This window comes from Medicago sativa, chromosome 5 (assembly GCF_051527215.1).
Source record: "Medicago sativa cultivar Bolivia chromosome 5, Bolivia_mono, whole genome shotgun sequence".
NCBI lineage: Eukaryota > Viridiplantae > Streptophyta > Magnoliopsida > Fabales > Fabaceae > Medicago > Medicago sativa.
Genome location: NC_140753.1, coordinates 69,453,120 through 69,468,984, shown reverse-complemented (window position 1 = coordinate 69,468,984; position 15,865 = coordinate 69,453,120). Strand labels below are relative to the sequence as shown.

The window sequence follows — 15,865 nt, the reverse complement described above, 5'->3', positions numbered from 1 at the left end:
TATTGACATAAAAGATTAGACTCTTACAATATACATAGCAAATCAATGTTAAAATTTCAATGAAAAATGTATTTATATTTAGTATCTGATCCACCTTAAACACAATTACATGTAAAGAATTTATGGAATTATCAACCTCGTTTTCCTAAGTCAATCATTTCCAGCATCTAATAAACGTGTATAGTACAAATGATTTATGCATAGTGTGTATGACTCATACAATTTGGTTCGGTTCAACTGTTTGGTTCAGTTTTTGGTTTTTTTGACCACCAGTATGAGTGTTGTAAATCTTTATTTACCGAGGTGGATTGTATTTTGTAAGTTGGATGTAAATTAAGGACACACTTGGCACGTGATCCTTGCAATAGGGAAACAAGAAGGAACATCATTTATGTACTTTCCTCTATCAAGAAGGAATATAGGGAACTCAACATTATTTATAAACTTGCGTCAAAAAAATAATATTCATAAACTTCTTTTGTTTTCAATTTTCATCTTAAAAAATAAAAAAACAGCTTCTATATATGACGCATTATCGACTCCAAATTTCCACAGCTTTATTTCATGAGCAGTTAAATTCCCCTTGCAGCATAATCTAAGAAACCAATACCAACTATCATCATATTCATATTGCAATCTTTCCACACATTCAAAATACACACATATTCTTAGATTAAATTCCAACACACACTAATATGGGTTCAAACACCATTGAGAAATCAAATATTTAAATCATTCAGACCTCATTGATATCCAAATGTTCACTTTCTATTGCCATGTTTTGCTCTAAAAGAATGTTCATTTCATTCCAACCATCTGAAATTTTGAGCATATTTTAGAGAGTATATGCATTTAAAATCATGGAAATAAACATGAAAGATTGATCACTACTATAATTTTAATAATTGTACAATACGTGAAATATATAACACAATGGTACTAAAAAAAATATAATACAATACTACATTACTCAAACAGAGAAGTTCAAATTAATTAGAAGACTACATATCAAGTTAATTCAATCTTCTGCGATTTGCACTGGTTCTATTATTTGTTCTATTCAGTCTAATGTTAAATATAAGTTCAACAAGTCTTGCAAACCATTGAGGTTTACTAGTGAAGAATACACTATATCCCAAGAGTAACCCAATTATTGTCCCGCATGCATATCCTATTGCTACCGCTTTCCAGCCAAATCCTGATTCATCTTCATCTTCAGATACTGAACGTGGTGGTTGATCTTCATCGTTTTTGCATGATTTAGACAATGGAAATCCACATAACATTGTATTCCCTTCATAGGAATCATTTCCAAATGTATCAAACTGCTGACCTGTAGGTATGATTCCCTCAAGGTGGTTTTCTGAAAGGTTTAAGACAGAGAGGAAATTCAAATTCGTCAAAGCCTCAGGAATCTCTCCGGTCAACTGGTTCCTTGAGAGATCCAGCCACTCCAAATTTCTCAAACGACTTAAAGATTGTGGAATGGTACCAGTGATTTCATTGTTTGAAAAGTTCAGGCCTTTGAGAGAATTTAATTCTCCAATGACTTCTGAAATTTCTCCTTCAAACATGTTATTTGATAAATCAATAGTTGTGAAAGTAGTCAATATCTTTGTTAGCTCCATAGAAAAACCTTTCATTATGACCACAACGGAATCATTATAGTAATTGGCCTTACCCATGTATTGCAAACCAATTTGGCTGTCATTCACATTCATCATTCCTTGAAAGTTCTTGATGCATGATGTTGGCAAAGGCCCACTAAAATTGTTGTTAGAGACATCGAAAATTCTCAACTTGGAAAATGTATGCTTGGTGCTAGAGCAGGTGATTGCACCATGAAGATTATTTGATCGTAAACTTAGCACATGTAACTCATGTAGAGTTTCTAGCCAATTGGGAAATGTATCTTTTATGTTGTTGTCACCAAGGTCCAAAACTTCAAGATTTATGCATTGAGCCAAAGACTGTGGTAATGGTCCTTCCAATTGATTTCCATTCAACTTTATCGTCTCAAATGTATTTCCTTCGGAAAAGGTGCTAGGCAAGCTTCCATACAAGTCGTTCATTTGCATATCCAAGATAGAAAGAGAAGGAAATGTTCCTAGGCATTGTGGAATCATGCCTGTTAAATTGTTGTGAGCCAAATTGAGCATAGTAAGGGAACTTGCATTGCACAATGACGAAGCAATATCTCCTTTGAAATTGTTGTTTGAGAGTGAAAAGTATTGAATGCCATAAGGTGGAATTGGAAGATCTCCTTGCAACTTGTTGAAACTCAGATCAATATGTTGAATTTGCTTCCATGTGTGTAAGAGCTTCTCATGAAACCATTTAGGAACTTTTCCTTGAATTATGTTATTAGATAGATCTAATTCTTGCAGATTTTGAAGTTGTGCTAAGAAATTAGGAAAACTATTAATATTACTAGAAGATAAATATAATGAATCAAGGTTGGGCGAGATGGAGTCAACACTGCTATCAATGTTGATAGAAAGAAAATTGTTGTGGGAAAGATCAAGGAAAGTTAGTTTTTTAAACTTTGAAAATTGATGAAAGTCCACATCACCGGTCAAGTTTGTTGATGACAAACCTAAGTAAGTAAGATTTTGGAATTTAAATATTGAATTTGGAAAATGACCCTGTAGCTTGTTATTAGAGAGAAGCAATTTTTGCAAAGAATAAGTTGAGAACTCTCCAATGGACCCTGTGAGGTGGTTGTCACCGAGGTACAACTCCAACAAAGAAGACAAATAATAACACCAGAGTGGAATTGTTCCATTTAACATGTTATTATTTAAATCCACAGTACTCAATTTTGAATGTTTGTTGATTTTTGTTGGTATTGGGCCAACAAATTTATTAAATGATAAATCTAAATAAGAAAGTTGAGTTAGATGGAACAATGATGAGGGAACTTGACCTGTAATGTTGTTAAAGGAAATATCTAAATATTCTAATTTGATAATCTTGTGGAACATATTCGAGATCAAGCCGGTGAAGCTATTTTGTTCAAGATCCAAGTAAGTAAGATGTGCGAGGTTTGAAAGTAATGATGGGATCTCACCGTTAAGTTTGTTAAATGAAAGGTCCAAATGTGTTAGTTGAGTGAGGTTCCATAAAGATTGAGGAACTAATCCATCCAAATCACATGCTTTAAGCGATAACTGGTTGAGAGACTTCAACTGACCTATGGAATAAGGAATTTCACCTGAGAAAAAAGTTAAAGAGAGATCCAAGTACCTTAGAGGAGTGCTCCAGTTGAACATTGGAAGTTTTCCAATAAGGTCCTCGTTAGATGACAAATCTAGTTCTTGAAGATTAGGTAAAGAGAGAATGTCACTTGCTAAATTTCCTTGCAAACTAGTGTTCCCTAGACTAAGAGAGACCAGAGAGGATGACAAATTATTTAGCAGCAACAAGGAATTCTCTCTGATTGAAGACATATCAACACTGTTCAGATGAAGCTCGCTTAAATTAGTAGCGTTATGAATGAGTTTCTTCCATGTGAAGGGATCAAGTTTGAGTTTTTGATCCATGTACCAGTTACTGCTAAGATCAAGTGATACTAATTTTGACAAGTGAGAGATTGTGGAAGGAATATTACCAATGATTCCAGTATTTGAAAAATTGAGATGTGTGAGATTCACGAAATCACCAATATCTCCAGGCACCGAAGACCCGGAAAAATCATTAAAAGCCAAGTTGAGTCGTTGAAGGTGTTTAAGTTGGAAGATAGTACTATTGAGATGTAATTCGCCTTTAAGATTGTTGCAACTAAGGTCCAAACCGATCACATGATCCAAAACAATGTCGCACGTGACACCATCCCATTCGCAACAATCTGTATTGTTTTTCCAAGATTCTGTCTTGAAAGAAAAAGAGGAACAACTAGGCCAAATATCATGCTGAGATGAAGTGCCATTGACAAGAAGTAAGTTCTTGAATTGTAACAAGGCAAAGCTGTCATTATAGTTGCATAATGAGAAAGTGTAGGAAGTAAAATGAGTAAACAGCAGCAACAAGAACAAGTGAAAGGTAAAATAGGGCAATAGAACAAAACAGGACCCCATTTAGAGCAACTTAAACTCTTTCCTTGATATTCTTTATTTTTTTACTTGATGATTTTGGATGTACCAATTGATTAGGCTCTCTATTTATTATATAAGCATTGGTATTAGATGGGGATTGTTTACAAATTGAGTCTTGCAAGCATGCTCTTGCTTTGGAGGAAGAAATTTTCTGGTTGCTGCTTCAATGATATGACAATTGACAACAACATTAATTCATTAGCATCCATAGAAAAGTTTGGTGTATATTTAAGATGGGAAGAAAATCAAAACATGCATTAAATTAAATAGCAAGACTTTTTGAACTGCATGTAGCACTCAAATTGGACTTCTTTTGCATGTTCAGCTTCACCTTATAGTTATCACTTATCACTTCACAATGAGTATTTGGTAAAAAATATACGCACGAAGTGAAGAAAACATCAACATAATTAATTGTATCCAAAACCTGATACTTGGACTTCTTCAGCTTTACATATAGTTTTGATCTCTATTTTCTTAAATTCACTATTTTTACCATCGTATTTTATTTCTAAAAAATTTGGTTCCCATCACATAATGTTTTCTCTAATTTATCCTGCACTTTTCTAATAACAATTCTGGTCCCTTAATTTGGTGGGCTTTTGACACATGGTCTCCAAATTATGGAAGAGATGAGGTTGAACACTATATAAGTGAGATGACTCGTATATTATGTTTTAAGGTTTTGGGTGAAAATGTGATGTCCAACTCATTTGTGTGATTGCTCATAGTCAAATTTGGTGATAGCAAGAGAGATTCTTGATGTTGGATAAAAAACACAAAAACTTATACTTGAGGGAGAATTGTCATGATTTTGGGTGAATAACGTATAAATGAGAGGACCCATAAATGCAACGTCAAAATTTTGAGTGAAAATATATATCCAATTCAGTTATGTGGTTGATGTTATCGCAATGTAATAATCCAATCGAGAGAGACTCACCCTAATGGCCCAACAAATAGTGACAAAGGTTTAACATCTGATTTGAGATAAGTATAGTCAACAAAATAAATAAAATATTTAAAAAATAGTAGGGTGGTGGGACTGAAAAGTCACATATTTGATTATTTAACCTTTTCCCATACCTTTCATCCAATTCTTCATCAACACATAAAAACAATAAAAGTTAGCCTTTTCTCATAATTTCTCATCAAAAAACTATAAACCACTCCTGTATAAATTGTATAGAAAATTTTGTATAACCATTTCAAGTAACTCTCCAAGTTTATTATCCAAATAGTAGAATTGAAAGATTTTGTATTTATTGAAAACTTGGTATCAAATTCCAAGATTGAACAACTTATCTTGTCAAGATTGAACAACTTGAAAGATCAATTTTCACCGTCCATTAATAGGAGATCAAAATAAAAACTTTGTATCGGCTGACTCAACTTAAAAAAAACTACATCATATTTCTCTTATATATATTGGTGTAAATAAAATTCCAGAAGTCACATGCATTGATCAAGCTCAATAGTAACGGTGTTTACAAGAGGAATAACTAGACTTCAGATTGTGGTCTCTTTTGCAATTCAGACCCATTTTAACAACTCAATTGGTAATTGTAGTCATTCTTTGAATTTATTTAGAGCATCCACATGCATTATATTCATTTGGGTTCTTTAAATGGACCACACTTGATTTTTTATTTATTTTTATAAAAATCCAAAATTCAAACAAATTTGATTTTCTTTTTTAGAAAAAAAGAGACATGATGGATCAAAGTACTTTCCTAGTCGTATAAAAGCAACAAGTCCCAAATAAATATAATCGAAGTGCTTCCAGTCAGTACATTGCCGCTCTCTCAACTAAAGAAAGGTTAGGGTTTGTTCGATCTCAACGTCATTGCAAACTCACTAACTCGGTGATTCAGGGCCTGTTTGTTATAGTTTCTAAAAAAATAGATTTTTCTTTGTATTTTAAAAAATAGATTTTTTGGAAATTTATTCAAAAATATTATAAGTTATTTCAAATTCATTTGTTATAAGTTAAAAAGATATTTTGACATTCACTAACCTAAATATTTATTGTTTGATATTTTATAGAGTAAAAATCGCATATTTTTTCAAAATGATATATTTCAAAAATGTTTTTTATGAAAAACTATTTGAAATAGTTTTTTTTAAAAAAAAATTTCAAAATTTTAGCATCCAAAAAAATTATAACAAAATGATGAAATATCTAGAATCACAAACGAAAAACTTAAAGGATTTGTTTGGGACTTTTGAAACTTAAAGGACCACTTTGAGAAAAACGAAAAACTTAAAGGACCTTTAGATGCATTTGACCTATTAAATTAAATTTAAAGAAAAGTTTAATTGTAGTCCAATAAATTATAACCTTTTAGGTTTAGTCACTACAAAAAAAAAATTATTCTATTTTTTCCTAAACAATGAGTGTTTTTGGTCATTTAATCTTGATAACAATAAATTAAGGACTAAAATTAAATAAAATATTATGAATTTAACTTAAAAATCGAGAGTGTTCTATAGACTAAAACCAAATTTAACCCTAAACTTAACTAATATGTTAGAAAAAAATAAATAATTTTTACTTACATGAAATGTAAATTAAAGCAATAACAAAGCAAATAAAAATTGACAATAACTATTACTATTTAGAAAAGTTGGGCACAACAAGTTTTAAAAATTTAATTTTATTCATAATTGATTGTATACTAAATACACTAATAATATCTTTTTCAATGTAAACAAATAAATTATTTGCAAAAAAAACTCATTATATGTTTAATTTGTTTATGCTTGTTTTGACAATTTTGATTCTTACAAAAGTTTTCTTTATATTTGTTACTTAGACAGAAAGTGTTAAACTAATACAAATAAGGGAAATGTTAACTAGTGCCCCCGGGGTACTCTTTAAACACATAAAGTGGTAAGTTTTTATAAAAGTTTGTGCATTTATTGCATTGGAAATTGAAGTTTTAAATTTTTTCAAAGAATAATTTCTTTATTAGGAATGCTTAAAAAGTGTTCCGAGGGAACTCGTTAACAAGACCCTACAAATAAATCTATCACTCTTCGTAGTAATTTGTTTACTTTCTTATTTATGCTAATTTTTAACAAATAAATATGTTTGGGGTAGCTAGATATAAAAACATACCAACCTATTCAAAAATATCTTTTTTTTGGGGTAGCCATGGCTACCTCGTGTCAATGAAGGGAACCGCCCCTGATGTCGAGTATATTATAATTATCCGATATAATATTTATTAAAAATTAAAATAATAAATTTTGATACTCCGTAGATATGTATGCGAGAGTATCTGTAAAATATCAATATCCAATACTTATCTGATACGGGTACGTTTTCATGTTTAGAGTATCTGGATTTGATAGTTACAAACGCTCCAACAAAAATCAATCCTTTCATAGTGCGCGTGTGAATATATGTGAATGATATTTAACCAATATTTAACCAATATTTCTCATTGTGAATGATATTTAACCAATATTTCTTGTCATATACGTTAGAGCTGCAACCTTGAAAAGGATTCCAACTTCAGTGTTATACGGTTCAATTTCAAAAGTCTTGGTCTTCCATTGTGAAGATGCTATTCAATTCAATGCATGTTTTCATTTTCTTCTATCACTACCTCTCGAAAGAAAAAAAATAAAATACATCTATCTCTACATATAAATTCTGGACACATAATATGCGGGTGCAATACAAAATGGATGTATCGATCCGATCATTCTTATTTAATATTATAAATGTCTTGTTAAAGAATTCTCGAATATTTTTTAAGCATTCTAAATTAATCTTTAAAAAAAAGCATTCTAAGTTAAGTAATTGTGCTTTATAAAAAATCTTCCAACTGTCGATATGAAAATAATTGTAGTTCCTGGGGATCTTTTGGGTTAGTTAATTAGTTGGGTCTGGTTATTAGCTTCTTGGTCAAGTTAGAGTGTGTTTTGGTTGTAACCTTAGGTCCCGTTTACTCTTTAGAAATATTTTCGGATTTTACTTTGAATATTTTGGTTGTAACCTTAGGTCAAGTTAGAGTGTATTTTGGTTTATTTTTAATTGTGATAGAGAGAAAATGAAAGCTAACTTATTATGTATAGTCAGTGACGGATCCAAAAATTTTAATAAGTGAGGTCAAGTTATATCATAAAAATTTATATAAACTTTATAAACGGATAAGCGTGCGAAAATTATACAAGTTATATTTATAATTGTCCTAAAATGTTGATTTTTTTAAAAAAATATTTGTCCATTTTTAGCAGAGTATAAAAAATATAACCATAATTAATTATTTTTTCACCACCAACGTAGCATCAGCCACAACCTTTTTCAACAAATATAAGAATAGTTTATATTATAATAGTAGTTGTATGGTCTTGCCAACGATATGCTCTGAGATAATTGGTTAAAGATTTCATAAAAGAAAATTTTATCTTAAAAATAAGCATTATTTGTATCGATATAATAATTAGGGTTAAATATATTTTTGGTCCCTATAAATATGTCAACTTTTTGTTTTAGTCCCTCTAAAATTTTCCTTCAACTTTTAGTCCCTATAAAATTTTCAATCTTCACTTTTGGTCCCTCTTTTAAAGTAAACTCATATGTAGAATTCATATTTTTTAATAAAATTTTCCAGAAAAATTCAAAATATTACAAGAATCACTCCAAAATTTTTTTATAATTTTTTAACAAAACATGAATTTAATATGATTTTTTATATTTTTTACGGTTAAAAATTCATATTTAATTTGTGTTTTGTTAAAAAATTCTAATTTTTTTTTCAGGAAATTGTTTTAGAATATTTTACACATTTCTGCACAATTTCATTAAAAAATAAATAAATAAATTTGAAAATAGGGACCAAAAGTAGTGATTGAAAATTTTATAGGGACCAAAAGTTGAAGGAAAATTTTAGAGGGACTAAAACGAAAAGTTGATATATTTATAGGGACCAAAAACATATTTAACCCTAATAATTATAACAACTTTTTACATATATAAAAAAAAAAAAATACTCCTTTTGATATATTAACTAGTGCTCTTAGAACACTCATTAGGATCCTTCTTAGTTTTGTAATTTTTATAGTGTAATAAATAGACTATGTGAAGACAATAATATCATATAAAGAAGGATCAAATTAGATATATATCCAATTTTGAGATAAAAATACAATACACATGTGGAGGCAAGTGGGGTCGCTTGATCCCATTGCTCCCGCACTAGATCCGTGCCTGTGTATAGTAAGAGTTTGTGGACAATAGGAATATCACAACATGCCCAAATTCTTATTATGTATTCCTATTGTAATCTCACAATGAAACCAATCATCAAATTCAGATTATCACTTTTATTCTTGTTACTTGTCTCTCAATCCATCACATCAGAATCAAAATGTAGCAAAACTTGTGACTTAGCTTTAGCTTCCCATAAAATAAGGAAATCTATAAACTTGAGAAAAATAACAAACATCATGCAATCCAAGGTTGTTTCAACACCTAAAGATATTTTCGGCTACAACACTGACACTCTACCAAGCCAAGATATGCTCCGTGTTTATTCAAGAGTGAATGTTCCATTCCCTTGTGATTGCATTAATGATGAGTTTCTTGGTCACACGTTTCTGTACGAGCCTCAGCCAAGAGATACCTATGCTTCAATTGCTGAGTTTAATTTTAGCAATTTGACCAATAAAGAGTGGATGGAGAAGGTCAATGGTTATGCACCAAGCTCTATTCCTGATTCTGTGAAGGTTAATGTTACTGTTAACTGTTCCTGTGGAGACAGACTGGTTTCCAAGGATTATGGTTTGTTCATAACATATCCTCTTAGTTCTGAGCACACTTTGAGGTCCATTGCGAAGCATACAAAGGTTAAGGCTGAGTTGCTGCAGAGGTAGAACCCTGGTGTCAATTTCAGCAAAGGAAGTGGTCTGGTTTTTATTCCAGGGAAAGGTCAGATTATTATTTTGCTTTTATTTGAGTTTCAATATTTTGAATTTCAAAATTTGTCAAAAAAGTATATCAGACCTGTTTGAATCGACTTATCTGAGTTTATCTACTTGTGAGACTGTAGAGAGCTTATGAAAAGAACTTGCAATTAGTTAATAAGTTGTTTATGACTTATATGAAAATAGTTTGCCTTTATTTTTTCTTTTATTATAGAAATAACTTATGTGGTAAGCGCTTCATTGAGTTGTTTATCCAAACAAAGCGTTAATGTTTGACTATATTATCCAATTTAATATTCATATCAGACCTGTTTGAATCGACTTATCTGAGTTTATCTACTTGTGAGACTGTAGAGAGCTTATGAAAAGAACTTGCAATTAGTTAATAAGTTGTTTATGACTTATATGAAAATAGTTTGCCTTTATTTTTTCTTTTATTATAGAAATAACTTATGTGGTAAGCGCTTCATTGAGTTGTTTATCCAAACAAAGCGTTAATGTTTGACTATATTATCCAATTTAATATTCATTCTTTTATTGATTTTTTTTTTCCTTTTAACTTTGCAGATAAAAATGGAGTTTATGTTCCCTTGCCCCACAGGTAAGTTTTAATCTATTACCCTTCATGCTGAGTGCTCACAACAATGAACATTCATTTATGTTTTGTTCGATAATCATTATTTATATTTCCATTTCTCTCTTGCAGAAAAGCAGGTTTGGCCTTCAAACATATCAGAGAATCGGCCATGTTGATGACTACATATTTTTGGCATGTCTCTTAGCTTAAATTTCTATCTATATAAATAAGCAGGTCATTTAGCTAGGAGTTTAGCTACTGCTGTCGGAGGAATATGCATGGTTTTGTTATTAGCAATTTGTATATATGCTAGATACTTTCGAAAGAAGAATGCAGAGGAGTCTAAATTGCCATCAAAATATATTGTGGTGGACAAATCACCTAAATTTTCGTACGAAGAACTCGCCAATGCTACTGATAACTTCAGCTTGGCTAACAAAATTGGTCAAGGTGGTTTTGGTGAAGTCTACTATGGAGAGCCGAGAGACAAGGTTTGTTATCATAATAGCATTGTTAGTTTTAATTTGCATTGATCATTTGAAAGAAAAGTTGCATATGAAAGGTTTAAATAGGAAGATAATAACCTCCATGTGACTATTTTAGACTTATATATGTTCTCTTCAATAACACAGAAAACTGCAATAAAAAAGATGAAGATGCAAGCAACAAGAGAATTTCTTGCTGAACTGAAAATCTTAACAAGAGTTCATCACTCCAACCTGGTAAATTTTCAAACTTAAATCATGTTTTGTTTTATAAAGTTAATTGTTGCTCTATAAACTTATTTGAGTAATATGTGTGTTTGTTTGAACATATATAGGTACACTTGATTGGATATTGTGTTGAAGGATCTCTATTTTCAGTGTTGTTGCATTAATGTGAATAAAACGACTCTAGCCTAAAAGGATCAAGTGAAACTATTTACAGAGAGAGGACCGATGACGTGGTCTACCAGGATGCAAATTGCTCTGGATGTAGCAAGAGGCCTTGAATACATTCATGAGCATTCAGTGCCTGTATACATCCATCGCGACATCAAATCAGATAATATTTTATTAAATGAAAACTTCAGAGGGAAGGTATAGTACTGCACTTCTATTTTGTTAGGACTTACTATTTTCCTTCTTGAGATAATTGTGGTAGATCATACATTATTCTTATTATTACAGATTGCAGATTTTGGATTAACCAGGCTTACTGATTCTGCAAATTCAACAGATAACACTCTTCATGTGGCTGGCACATTTGGTTACATGCCACCTGAGTATGATGAATTCTGCTTCTCTTTTTATGATATAGGATTTGAAATTTTGAAATCAAAGAGCCATTTTTTAGTTTCTTTCAACATGAGTATTGAGTAATCAACTAGTCATAACTCATTAGGTGAAAAAGTAAAAACTAGTCCTCTTCCTTAGTTTAACTCTACCATAATTACTTTTGTGCAGAAATGTATACGGACGTATTTCTCGCAAGATAGATGTATATGCTTTTGGAGTTGTTCTTTATGAACTAATTTCTGCTAAACCAGCTGTGATCAAGATCGATAAAACCGAATTCGAGAGCCTTGAAATTAGGACCAATGAATCTATTGATGAATACAAGAGCCTTGTAGCTTTGGTAATTATTAATTGTTAAAGTCCCACTAATTTTAATTCTCAATTGATAACCTTAACTAAGTGAGTGTTTATATATTGTGTTAGTTTGATGAAGTTGTTGATCAAAAGGGAGATCCTATAGAAGGTCTAAGAAAGCTGGTGGATCCAAGGCTAGGAGATAATTATTCAATTGATTCCATTAGCAAGGTATTTATTTATGAATCATAAATATTTTTGTTTTTCTGATTTCAGCATCAGACAAACTTTACCTGTTTTTCCACTTGCAGATGGCAAAGCTTGCCAGGGCTTGCTTAAACCGAGATCCGAAACGTCGTCCAACAATGAGAGCTGTTGTGGTTTATCTAATGACACTTAATTCTACAATTGATGATGGAAGTAGGACAGCCAGTGCAGCATTGAGTACTGTTATGGAGCATGACTCAAATTGAAATGAAATTCCAATGTTTATAACGCACTGGTTGTAAAATTTATTATAAGAGAAAAACTGAAAAAATGTAACAATTTGTAGCCGTATGTATGTAACAGTCAAGTTCATTTGGAGGTTGCAGCATCATTTACTGCCGGTATATAATAATATCACAAGATATATACATTCATGTTCTATCTATAAAATAACAACATCAATAATTCTTAATGTCTAGAAGAGGAGACTTGGACTTCTACTTACTGTATTATATATACAATGCAGTTGTAGTCATATAACAACGACATTTGACAACTTTGCAGATTTTGTTTCAAGTAGAGTTTATTAAGAATATTTCCAAGCATGTACCAAAAAAAAAAAAAAAATATTTCCAAGCAATGAAGCCTTCAGCACATTTATTAGCACAAAATCTTCAAATGAGCATGAATTACAATTGGTGACTAATTTTCTTCTTATAAAAGCTTGAAATAGATAATACAATGATATTAAAAGACATATGCTACTACATTCCTCAAACAGAGAAGTAGAAATTAGTTTCAAACATGTGTATATCAGTATATGTATATAACTACACATCGCCGCATGAAACTAATTCGTTCTTCTGCGATTTGCAGCAGCTCTGTTGTGTTTTTTCTTTGTAGTCTTACGCTAAATATGCTTTCCATTAGTCTTGAAACCCATCGGGGTTTCCCATTTACAAACACATTACATCCCAATAGCATCCCAACTATTGATCCACATGAATATCCTATTACCACTGCTTTCCAGCCAAATCCAGATTCCTCTTCATCATTAGATGTTGAATATGGCGACCGATCTTCATCAGTTTTGCACGATTTTGACAATGGAAATCCACATAACATTGTATTTCCTTCAAAGGAATAATTTCCAAATGTACCAAACTGTTGACCCGTAGGCATGATTCCCTCAAGGTGGTTTTGTGAAAGATTCAAGAAAGAGAGGAAATTCAAATTTGTCAAAGCCAAAGGAATCTCACCCTTCAATTGGTTCCTTGAGAGGTCTAACCACTCTAGATTTCTCAAACTACTCAAAGAATAAGGAATTGTACCTGTGATTCTATTGTTTGAAAGGTTAAGGCCTTTGAGAGAAATTAATTCTCCAATGACTTGTGGAATTTCTCCTTCAAACATGTTATTTGATAAATCAATAGTTGTGAACGTGGTCAATATCCTCGTTAGCTCCATATATTGTCCTTTTACTACGACCACCACAGAATCATTATAGTAACTGGCCTTACCAATGTATTGCAAACCAGTTTTATTATCATTCACATTCATCATTCCTTGAAAGTTCTTGAGACATGAAGTTGGCAATGGACCACTAAAATTGTTAGCAGAGACATCATAAATTCTCAACATGGGAAATGCATGCTTGGTATTAGAACAAGTGATTGAACCACGAAGATTATTTGATCGTAAGCTAAGTACCTGTAGCTCTTGTAAAGTTGCTAGCCAATTGGGAAACTTATCCTCTATATTGTTGTCTCCGTACGTGATCTAAAACTTGGAGTTTTGTGCAGTGAGCCAAAGACTGTGGTAATGGTCCTTCCAATCGGTCTCCATTCAACTTTATTGTCTCAAATGCATTTCCTTTGGAGAAGGTTCTAGGAATGTGTCCATAGAGGTTGTTCATTTGCATATCCAATACCGAAAGAGAAGGAAATGTTCCCAAGCATTGTGGAATCATGCCAGCTAAATTGTTGTGAGCCAAATTGAGCACATTCAGGGAAGTTGCGTTGCACAATGAAAAATTTATGTTTCCTGTGAAGTTGTTGTTCGAGAGTAAAAAGTAGAAAATGCCATAACTTGGAATTGGAAGATCTCCTTGCAAGTTGTTGAAACTCAGATCAATATGTCGAATGTCCCTCCATGTGTGTAAGAGCTTCTCGTGAAACCATTTAGGAACTTTCCCTTGAATTTTGTTATGATAGAGATCTAATTCTACCAGATTTTGATTTTGTGCTAAGAATTTAGGAAAACTACTAATATTACTAGAAGATAAATATAATATCGCAAGGTTGGGTAAGATGGAGTCAACTCTGCTTTCGATATTGATAGAAAGCAAACTATTGTGGGAAAGATCAAGGAAACCTAGTCTTATTACATATATTGATCTTTCAGTTGTGTTAAGGTTTTGGGTAAAGTGAATGGTCCCCAAGCTCCATCGTGACCCAACACATAACTTAAAGAAAATAGATTTGGTTAAATTAAACAATTTGTCAGGAATACATTTAACCCTTTATATATATATTTTTATACAAGTCTATTTATCTACAATTTTTTTTATCAAGAAACTAATTTAATTTACTTGCTGTTGAAGTATGTAAATGAACTTATACTTGTAACAATGTCTCAAGCCCTGAAGTTACGTTCGTTGTTTGTTGGACAATGGACATATGATTGAGTTGATGTGCGTTTTGTTTGTCATTTACTTGGAATTGTTCTCGGTGGTTGGTGTTCGTCTCTGTGTCTCTGCTTCATGTGTAATGTGGTCTTTCTCATATGATAATGATTTAATTTTCTGTATTTATGCCGACTATTTGATTAAAGGATTAGGAAGTATAGTATTCAGCATCATCATTTTCAAAGGCATGTTGGGAGTTTGGTAGTGAACGACATTATATGGACCTTTTTGCAAGTTTGGTTTATAATTCAAGAGAAGTTGAACACAAGGAATAGATTCAAGAGATTAAATATTATAACAGAAGATGATAACGGACCTTTTTGCAATGTATAAGAAGAACCGGTGAGTCACATATTTCTACACTGTACTTATAGCTGGAAAGTTTGGATGCAGGTGTTGTTATGATGGAATGTGAGTATACTGTATACTGATAAAATCAACTCCGGCACAGTGGTTTGAATGTTTGTTGGGAAAAATAGAAGGTAGTTTTCAAAAGAAGTTGTGGGTATCACTTTGCCGTGTGGTTTTTTGGTCTCTATGGCACCAAAGCAATAAAGTAGTTTTCGAAAATGATAGAACGGATTGGGACCAATTGTTGTACATGATAAAGCTGAGATTAGGCTTTTGGATGAAAGGATGGAATCAAGATTGTACATCTACTCCAGATTAGAATACTGAGAAGGATTTGGTTTTGGAATGTAGATGGCTCTTCTAAAGGCAAATCGGGTCCAGCTGGTATAGTTGGAGTACTTCCAAAGGACTAAGGTACAATCATGGGAAGCTTTATGACATC

At 31.9% G+C, this 15,865-nt stretch overlaps 2 protein-coding genes and 2 pseudogenes across 3 annotated transcripts; 2 read left to right on the top strand and 2 right to left on the bottom strand.

The window, feature by feature from the left end:
* Positions 1-867: 867 nt before the first annotated feature.
* Positions 868-4,193, bottom strand: LOC146924439 (receptor-like protein 7). Its single transcript, XM_085709469.1, has one exon. The coding sequence runs from the start codon at positions 4,074-4,076 to the stop codon at positions 1,014-1,016; it is 3,063 nt and encodes a 1,020-aa protein (XP_085565595.1). The 5' UTR covers positions 4,077-4,193; the 3' UTR covers positions 868-1,013.
* A 5,181-nt stretch (positions 4,194-9,374) lies between these two features.
* On the top strand, positions 9,375-10,035 carry LOC146924438 (lysM domain receptor-like kinase 3 pseudogene; annotated as a pseudogene). The gene has a single exon (XR_015010175.1). The product of XR_015010175.1 is annotated as a lysM domain receptor-like kinase 3 pseudogene (transcript).
* LOC146924437 (lysM domain receptor-like kinase 3) lies at positions 9,545-12,940 on the top strand. The gene is made up of 8 exons (XM_085709467.1): positions 9,545-10,035; positions 10,599-10,632; positions 10,738-11,099; positions 11,429-11,687; positions 11,778-11,872; positions 12,054-12,225; positions 12,309-12,410; positions 12,491-12,940. The coding sequence occupies exons 4-8, from the start codon at positions 11,547-11,549 to the stop codon at positions 12,650-12,652; spliced, it is 672 nt and encodes a 223-aa protein (XP_085565593.1). The 5' UTR covers positions 9,545-10,035; positions 10,599-10,632; positions 10,738-11,099; positions 11,429-11,546; the 3' UTR covers positions 12,653-12,940.
* Positions 12,941-13,015: 75 nt separating this feature from the next.
* LOC146924436 (receptor-like protein 9DC3) lies at positions 13,016-14,497 on the bottom strand (annotated as a pseudogene).
* Positions 14,498-15,865: the final 1,368 nt, after the last annotated feature.

Coding starts and splice junctions, on each gene's coding strand:
- LOC146924439 (XM_085709469.1), bottom strand. CDS start 4,076: ATGGGGTCCTGTTTTGTTCTATTGCCCTATTTTACCTTTCACTTGTTC.
- LOC146924437 (XM_085709467.1), top strand. CDS start 11,547: ATGACGTGGTCTACCAGGATGCAAATTGCTCTGGATGTAGCAAGAGGC. Junction 11,688..11,777: donor ATGAAAACTTCAGAGGGAAG/GTATAGTACTGC, acceptor TTATTATTACAG/ATTGCAGATTTTGGATTAAC. Junction 12,226..12,308: donor ACAAGAGCCTTGTAGCTTTG/GTAATTATTAAT, acceptor ATATTGTGTTAG/TTTGATGAAGTTGTTGATCA.